The sequence below is a fragment of the Ruditapes philippinarum genome, unplaced genomic scaffold (assembly GCF_026571515.1).
Source record: "Ruditapes philippinarum isolate M1 unplaced genomic scaffold, ASM2657151v2 ctg1239_1_1_1_1, whole genome shotgun sequence".
NCBI lineage: Eukaryota > Metazoa > Mollusca > Bivalvia > Venerida > Veneridae > Ruditapes > Ruditapes philippinarum.
Window position 1 is genome coordinate 400,736 of NW_026866030.1, and position 9,931 is coordinate 410,666.

The 9,931-nt window shown below is 32.0% G+C and overlaps 1 protein-coding gene across 9 annotated transcripts in view; it reads left to right on the top strand.

Moving 5' to 3' along the window:
• Positions 1-9,642, top strand: part of LOC132731051 (pleckstrin homology-like domain family B member 1) — a 161,689-nt gene extending 152,047 nt beyond the window's left edge. For all 9 annotated transcript variants that reach the window (XM_060717152.1, XM_060717153.1, XM_060717151.1 and 6 more), the window contains 3 exons: positions 1,825-1,921; positions 6,290-6,436; positions 7,098-9,642. In XM_060717152.1, coding sequence (XP_060573135.1) covers positions 1,825-1,921; positions 6,290-6,436; positions 7,098-7,541 — 688 coding nt within the window. In that variant the 3' untranslated portion in view covers positions 7,542-9,642. The remainder of the gene's footprint in view (positions 1-1,824; positions 1,922-6,289; positions 6,437-7,097) is intronic.
• Positions 9,643-9,931: the final 289 nt, after the last annotated feature.

Below are 9,931 nucleotides of genomic sequence, written 5' to 3' on the forward strand. Positions count from 1 at the left end.
CTGGTGTATACAGATCAAGTTTCTGGTCCCTATGGATCAAGTTTCTGGTCCTTACAGATTGTTCTGATCCCTATGGATCAAGTTTCTGGTGTATACAGATCAAGTTTCTGGTCCCTATGGATCAAGTTTCTGGTCCTTACAGATCAAGGTTCTGATCCCTTTGGTACAAGTTTCTGATGTATACAGATCAAGATTTTGGTGTATACAGATTAAGTGTCTGGTCCCTATGGATCAAGTTTCTGGTGTATACAGATCAAGTTTCTGGTCCCTGTCGATCAAGTTTCTGGTCCTTACAGATCAAGTTTCTGGTCCCTATGGATCAAGTTTCTGGTCCTTACAGATCAAGGTTCTGATCCTGATGATAGTCATTCATTGCACTTTACATGTATTTTATCTCTCATAGACCAACTCTGCCATTTTCACCCAAGAACTCTTACCAAGGTTGTCTGATGGGAAAAGTTTGTTATTGGTGAACGTTGGTAGGCAGACTATTTGTAGTAAACAGTTCCTACTTTCCTTAACAGATTTCAACCAAACTTTTGCACAACTAATGTCACTAAGTGTCCTGGCACATATTGTCTCAGTTTTGTGATTTGATAATATTTTAGGGAAATTTCTAACTCTTTGTGATTTCTTCACATGTATGTGTAATGATACAGTCTGGTTATTTGATGCAATTGTTATTTGTGGAAACCCTGATTTTATAACTATTCTTGTCTTGGATTGATATCTTATCAACCTTAATACACAGCAGAAAAATAACTATTATAGTTATACTGACCAAATATTTGTGAAGTAGCACATAATATTAGAGTGTGGCATATGTTTGGGAAAAAAAGATATTTCTAACTAATTCAATTCTGCATAGGATCCTGCAAATACACAGAATTTTAATTTGGGAAGAAAGAACAAAAGACCAACAAATAAAAATTTATATATGGAACATTGCAAAACCATACAAAAACAGTTTCCTTTTCTGTGTTAATTAATTGCTTTTAATTAATGTTTATAGTGCCGGTTGATGGCTGTTTGGACGATTATTTGCCTGTGATGAATAATTACAGAAGAAACTCTCTTTAAACTTAGAAATATTTGTTGTGATAATGTTACACCAGCAACAGATTGAGACTAGTTGACGGTTAAACTTGTTTGCCTATGTTACATCAGCAACAGACCAAGACTAGGTTGTTTGTTTGTCTTGTTTGCCTATAATTATGTGACCAAGACTAGTTTGTCTTGTCAAGACTGCGAGGTTCAACTCATTGTGTTAATTGGTTCTAGCATCCTGTCACTGTTGAAAAATGCTAGGCACTTTATTTTGTTATTCATATACAGGTATACATATTACTTGGTTGTATATAAACATTTTTTAATATCTGGAATTGAAATATATGGTAACTAACTAACATTTTGATAGTAGCAGACTTCTTGAGATATAAATAATTATGTATTTCGATTATATATAAATAATTATGTCCAGTGATTATACATTTGCATGACATTCTATGAAAGATTGTATCTTTCTTGCCTCATAAAAATGTTAAAATAGATATAATGCAAGGAAAATCAGAGGTGGATGTAAACGTATATGTTGCTGTTTTGTATTTATGAAATAGTATACTCACTGTAGAATTTGTATGGAATTTTGCTGGTTTGGAGTGATAAAGTGCAAGGGTAAAGTTATACCTTTTAGATATATCATCATGAGAAAAAAAGAATCATTTATCCTCTGTGAAGAGTACTAATTGTAGTAATTAATGCTAGTACTGACAGTCACTGGGGTTGATCACAAGTTTTGTAATATGTTTATTTTTGTATTTTCAGTGTGAGCAGTGGGGAGGATAATCTTGAGAAACTTCAAGAATTGGAGAGAGCGCTAGCACAGGCTCAGCACGAGAAAATGAGGCTCATGGAGGACCAGGTAGTCCTACTGACCTAATTATGTTTCTTAACTTTATCCTACTGGAAGTTATAATTCTTTACCAGATCATCCTGCACCTCCATGCATTGATATAATTTTAGATTAAATATTTGCTTCAGGTTATAATATAACACTTAAAGTCTAACAAATTGTTGCATGTAAAAACCTAGTTTTATGTTAATCAAATTCAGATTTATATATATATATAGAAGTGACCAATAATTTACCTTTACTTTTTTTAAACTTTGGAACTTGTTTTTTAATTTTTCTTATTCATTAATGGATTTGTGCTTTACCCAGACATCTTTGTCCTTTATAACTTTTTGAAGTAAAAACCTATTGAATTCTTCAGAATGTTTAGCAATGAAAATTGATTCTAGGTAAAGAATGTGTTGGTTAAAGAACTGTAACAATTTTATGCGTTTTAATCTTAAGTGAAATTATTCCCAAGATGGAACTGTTTTATAAGATTGCTATTGATAAAGAAATTTAGTGGAGAACTTGTAAGAGTGCTCTGCTCTTTAAATTGTAATAAAATTTCCACCTTTCCCTGAATCCAGATTTCTAAAGTAAAATAGGTAGAAAAAGTATAGAAAATAAATACCAAGTGCAATGTACATGTATACCCATATTTGGTGTGTACTTTTTTTAGCTCGACTTTTCTATGAAAAGGGGAGCTATCCTACTCGCCCCGGCGTCGGCGTCGGCGTCACACCTTGGTTAAGTTTTTCGTACCACCCCACTTTATTTCAGAAGTATTACAAGTATGGCTTTGAAACTTACCATACTTGTTCACCATCATAACCTCCATCTACAGACAAGAGTACATAACTCTGTCAAGGTTTTTGACAGAATTATGGCCCTTTTTTGACTTAGAAAGTGTATTGAGCTTGGTTAAGTTTTTAGCTCGACTTTTCTATGAAAAGGGGAGCTATCCTACTCGCCCCGGCGTCGGCGTCGGCGTCACACCTTGGTTAAGTTTTTCGTACCACCCCACTTTATTTCAGAAGTATTACAAGTATGGCTTTGAAACTTACCATACTTGTTCACCATCATAACCTCCATCTACAGACAAGAGTACATAACTCTGTCAAGGTTTTTGACAGAATTATGGCCCTTTTTTGACTTAGAAAGTGTATTGAGCTTGGTTAAGTTTTTTGTACCACCTCACTTTATTTCAAAACCATTGGAGGTATTGCTTTGAAACTGACCATACTTGTTTACCATCACGACCTTCATCAACAGACAAGGACATAACTCTGTCAAGGTTTTTGACAGAATTATGCCCCTTTTTGACTTAGAAAATACATTGAATATGGGTAAAATCCACTTATTGCCTTAACCCTTTGAGATATTGCTTTGAAACTTTTAATGCTATTTCACATCATTACCCCCATCTGTACGCAAGAGAAGGTAACTCTGTCAAGGATTTGTTTTAAAAATTAAGGCCTTTTATCGACTTAGAATCTTGGTTAAGTTTTTAGTACCAGTCCACTTTTTGACTGAACTGTTTGAGATATTAATTTGAAAGTTCAGTTGGAATACTTGTTTACAATCATGATTCCCAAACATGTCCAGGAGAAGGTAATTCTGTCAAAGATTTTATTTGAATTATGGCCCTTAACTGTCAATGTTTTGTATTATAGGCAAGCACTAAAAAAGTCGAGCGCGCTGTCTTACGGACAGCTCTTGTTTGTACCACCTCACTTTATTTCAAAACCATTGGAGGTATTGCTTTGAAACTGACCATACTTGTTTACCATCACGACCTTCATCAACAGACAAGAGGACATAACTCTGTCAAGGTTTTTGACAGAATTATGCCCCTTTTTGACTTAGAAAATACATTGAATATGGGTAAAATCCACTTATTGCCTTAACCCTTTGAGATATTGCTTTGAAACTTTTAATGCTATTTCACATCATTACCCCCATCTGTACGCAAGAGAAGGTAACTCTGTCAAGGATTTGTTTTAAAAATTAAGGCCTTTTATCGACTTAGAATCTTGGTTAAGTTTTTAGTACCAGTCCACTTTTTGACTGAACTGTTTGAGATATTAATTTGAAAGTTGGAATACTTGTTTACAATCATGATTCCCAAACATGTCCAGGAGAAGGTAATTCTGTCAAAGATTTTATTTGAATTATGGCCCTTAACTGTCAATGTTTTGTATTATAGGCAAGCACTAAAAAACTTAAAAAATCTAAAAAAATTCATTCCTATCCACTTGTTCACTTTACCATAAATTATGTCATATAAACATTGCTGTAATATTCAAGGGTATCAAACAACTAGTTTTTTTTTCTTTCTTACCAGCCCTCTTTTGACTTAAACATTTCAAACTTTGCTGCAGTGTTCAAGGGTATCACACAATTCAGTAAAATAATTCTTCACTAAATATCTTAATGCTCATGGCCATTGTTCACTTTAAAAATACAGAGATTCTTGTATTGCCTTTTACTGCAAAAACTTTTTTTATTGGCAAGCAATAAAAAAGTCGAGCGCGCTGTCTTACGGACAGCTCTTGTTTTAGTTCAATTTGTATGAAATAATTCCTTAAATGTTTTTACTTTATAAACTGATACTGAATTACATTTAAGTAGTGTAATTGCAAAGTTTATGATTATTAATTCATGCACTTGTGAGTAATTGGCAAAGATAGGTCGACAAATTAAGACTTTTTCATGTTTAGAATGCACCTTGAACCTTACTTCCTGTTTGAGACCGAATAGAGGCATTTTTAGTCCCATGTGTAAAAATCTATTCATGGACATTGCCCAAACCTTTTACCCATACATGCCATAATTTTTAGACTCATTTCCGGGACACTTTTCATTTGGAGGTGGGGCATTGATCAGCAAACGTATTTTTTTTTATAAATTTACATAGTGGCATACAACCTATACCTAAAAAAAAAGAAAAGTTTTACCCCTCCCCCACCAGTTGGAATGTAAACGTGAACATTCTGTCAGAGTAATAAAAAGTATCTCTTTAAAATGCTCAAGACATCAAAGTATTTGGACTATACCCGGCCTGCTTAGGGAAATATGCTTACTTTGAATGTATTTCTTTCTTTATACATTATTTTTCTATTTGGGAGCCTGGAGGTGGTAATATTCCCACTAGGAGGCTTATGTCCAACCATGTATTTTCAATGTGGACGAGAAATATCTGTATACCAAAGAGACCACAACTTCTTCACAATTCTGTAGTTGTAGAGTGGTGACACACTGATTTGTCATAGTTATCAAAACTCTCTCAAGGTTTGACCCTGCTCAGTACAGACTATACAAGACAATTAACAACTTCCCCACATTGTAGTAATTGATTGACATCTCTATAGAATTCTACAAGGAAAATGCCTTCACACCTAATTACAGAATGCATGACCAAAAACTTCCTCAAATACAAATTACTAATTGATTGAAAGCAAAACTTATTACAGATGGCAGGATGTGATGAAATAAGTGGCAATTATAATTAATTACAGGAAATTAATTCTTTGGCTCGCTGACAAAAGTAGGGCTTTTTTATTAGTATTTAAGGAAAGGTCTTCAAGTGTTCAATGTCTAAACATCAAAGTTGATGCTTCAAGTTTGTTTGGTTACAGTCATTTGAGGACAAAGTTAACTTCTTATGTTAAGCTTAGAGGGTGCTTTGAATAAATTGAGTCGTAAATTTAATTCTTTTAATTAAGTATGTATTATCTTATAGTCATATAGTTGAAGAAAAATATTTTTGGCTGAACATTTTAAATACACAAACTGATAGGGATTTTCATTTGTATTAAAAATAGGGTATAATTTCCTTAAAAAATTACAAATCTATTAAAATTTTCTTCATTTAAAAGTAAGACTTGTTTTGCATCTAGGTACATTTTCATCCTTTTAGTTTTTTAATTTTTTAGATGTTTACCAATTTGAAGTTGGAATATTCCATTGTATTAAATGAAAGAGATTTGATACAATATTGAAATGAAGTTGATCAGCTAACAGTCTAGTCTTTATTAATGTGCAGACTTTGGTAAAGTTTTCCCTAATTTACCAGAAATATATACATGTATATCATATTAATCATATATCTAGTCGTAACTATGACATTAAATGCAATTGAAATCAAGTTAAGAATAATTCGGCAATGATATATACAGGAAGAAATGTGTAACTTGTTGAAGTATACTCACTCATTCCATATTACATTGCTGAAGTAGAATTTTATCAGTTTATTGTAAAGGGAGATAATCTCCCACACATATATTAGCCTATCTGAACATAGTTGTGTACCTTGATATGTGAATATGAGAGTAATTCTCAGTTCATTAGTTTGTATAAGGAAACAATTTTAAATACCCGAGCTTTTATTTATAGATGAAGTCGCGTGAGAACGAGATGTTGGCGTTACATGAAGAGCGACAGAAACGGGAGGAGCTTGAGAGAAAACTGCGGGAGGAAACACAACTTCGTGAAGAACTTGTCGCACAACAGATTAAGTATAGAGAAAAACAGAAAATTCAGGTTAAATTATGTTTGTTTTTTAAAAAATAACAAAATCATTGCATTAAACAGTTAACTGAAGATGAATTGAATTGTACATATTTGAATATAGATAGATAGCATAAACATTTCCAAAAACATGAAAATGTGGTCATATTCAAATTGTTATTTTAGATATCTAAAAAAAAAAGATTCAAATATGAACCAGTATTTTTTTAATTAATAATGTAGCTTAGCTGATCATTAATGTTTTTAAATGACAAAACAACTACTGAACTAGCACATGGTTGTCAAATTCAAACCACCTGCCCCTAAGCACCATGTGTTCAAATCCTGTCTGGGACCTCTTTCATATGAGAAAGCTATCCACTAGTTAATAGAATACTTATTTACTATGATTTATGCGCATGACTCATGCACCTAAATTGCACAAGTAATTACCAAAAAAAATAAGAAAGTAGTTCAAATTCAAGGGCAAATAACTTAAAGTCAAGATTGGCATTCCATATTTGTTTTAATTAAAAGTTTACTTTTGTCAGATTTTGAAAACCATGCATAATGAAATAAATTCTTTACATTCTTTCTAATATTTATATTTGTATAAAAACTATCACAATAAACCTAAATAGTAAATAGTATAACTTTATTCAAGATCTTTCATATCAGATTTCTTTAATTTCAGGCCCGTCCATTAACAAGGTACTTGCCAGTGAGGAGTCAAGACTTTGATTTAAAAGTGCATATAGAGACTGCTGGACACAATTTAGAAATGTGCCAACATGTTGTTATAAATTCAAACAGTGCTAGAGGATTTCTCGTCAAAATGGGCGGGAAAATTAAAACTTGGCATAAACGCTGGTTTGTGTTTGACAGAATAAAGAGATCTCTAGTTTATTATGTTGATAAAAGTGAATCAAAGCCTCGCGGAGGTATATACTTTCAAGCAATTGAAGAAGTGTATGTGGATCATTTACGTACTGTGAAAAGCCCGAACCAAAAATTGACTTTCTGTGTTAAAACGTACGAACGGACCTATTTCTTAGTGGCGCCCTCTGCAGAAGCTATGAGGATATGGATTGATGTGATATTCACTGGAGCAGAAGGCTACCAGCAGTTTCTTCAATAATATTTAGCTATATTTAGAAATAATCGTTTCTACAGATTTATTTTGTTTGTTTGAAAATATTCCATTACAAGTGTTTTATGTTGCATAACAGTTGAAATGATCTTTCCACCATTATTTATATCCATTACTCAATAATATGATTATTCAAAATTCCGCAACAAATGAAAAAAAGTATCAAATTTATTTGTTCATTTATTTGTAAAAAAAAATACTTGTCAATTCTGTTAAATACTGTTAAAACATAAATGTTGATTCTTAAATAGTCTCTTGCTGAGAAATTGTTACTTACTGGTTAGTTAGCCAGTTAGGTGGACTGACCACTGAGATATGCCCAAAAATGTGTTAAAATCTCAATAAAAAACCATGTAATTTACTATTCAACAAATAGTTATGGTTTTGATCTGTTGATATTCTTATATTCATACTAATGCTGCACTTTGTGTTTTTATGTCTGATATTTTTAGCTCTGTTAGAGCAAAAATTGTACTACTTCGAAACGTATTTCAGCATTTGTGATCACTTTTGTCACATTGTGACATCTTTTTAAGTGTCAGAACTTTTCTTGGTACAATGTGTAATGAATTACATATCCAATTCATGGCATATTGTGTAATGTATTTTATAATTTATTCTATAAATTTTGAAACCTTAAAAGGAATGCATAATTTTTTCAGTAATTTCTAAAAAAAGATCTCTTATAAATGTGTATATTTTTAGATTTTAAGGACATAGCTTCCTGGCATAGCTTACTGGTAATGATTAGTGGTGCAACAATTTTACGAGTACACCTTAATATTAAGATAAAGCTTCGTCTAAAACCTACGATGGTACATAACTACTTGGTACCCGGATATTTTCATTAATATCTAATAAGAGTTAAAACTGTGAGACATATTTTTATTGAATTTGAGTTTCATTAAAAATTTGTTTAAGCAGCATTTAGAAAGTATGTTTATATTGAGATATTCTGCTTTAATTAAATTTTGATATACATTGTTTTAGTATAAAGATGGACTAAGAAATTCTGACTTTTTAAGAATTTCAAAATTAATAAGTATACAATAAAAAACACAGTGCAATGCATGGTTCAATAATAACATGTTTAGTTTGGAGGTTTCTTTTCTGTTTTATGGTTTCTTTGTATAATTGGTTTGAAATATGTACCTCCAAGATTGTAAAGAAATTGTCAATGCTCATGCTCAAATCTCTTGTATTTGATTGGTCCAAAGTTTGCAAGTAGAATACACTAACCAATGAAAATCCTGCTCAGAAAAGTGTTTTATAACCTCCAGCCCAGATCTTGCAATGGAGGCTGAGAAACTAGTGAAGCTAAAAATAGTAGTCATATGACGTTGACAGTGCTTGAATGGCAATTAACAATTAGACATGCACCTTGGTATTAATTAAAGCTGTCATCACAGGATTAAAAGGATTAAAGGAGTAATGCAAGTTAGTTGTTTATGAAACAAGGACCATTTTTAGTTCTTATTGAAAGGTGTTTTATGAAATTTTTATGAAACAAGGACAATTTCAGTTCTTGTTTTAATTTATATTTATGCAGAACTTTGTATTTTATCATTGAATTACATAATTTTCAAAAATATTATGTGATTTAAATTGAAAAATTAAGAAATTAACTATTACAGCATTAGAAGAAAGAAATTCATTATCTTACATTATCTCAAAATTATAAAAAAAAAATTGACTTAGTGCATCAGTCCATAATGCAATCATTTGATTGTTAATTTGGGATATATGATATTCGAAATTGACCAATGATAGTAGTGTATTGGCAGACTTGTGTTAAAAATTAAATTTATATTACGAAAACTTAAGATTGAAGACCAGTCTGAGTATAGCTTGAATTTCAAGCTTCTTATACAAAAGGCCTCTCTTGGGCGTTATGCTATGTTGCAGAAAGAACGTTTCCTTATGGGGTCAACTGGCCGTGATTAAGGTTTATTGTTTTACTTTCCCCTTTGTTACATGATAATTAGATTCATATATTTGCTTTGTTTTCTACTGTTTTTGCATACATGATAGAAAGTTTATATGTTGTATTCCCCTACAAATGAGCTTTGATATAAAGATTAAAAATTTTGATTGTCTTTGTTTTATTTTGATCATCATTTAGTATATAATGTCATCAACTTTAAGAGAGACATTTTGTATTCCCGTTTCCTATGGTTATTAGTCCGCGCGCAGATACATAATCCAAGGGTTGGTGGTCCGATCCTTTGACTTTGTGATAAATTGGACAGTGAATCAGTGGTCATTTGATATATCATTGTATCCCAACACTAGAGGTTTGGTCACACCGAGAGGTATGTTTTGAGTCGCGCGACAGTCTGCGTAGAAAAGGTAAAGCTTTAACAAAATCCCAGGCAGAA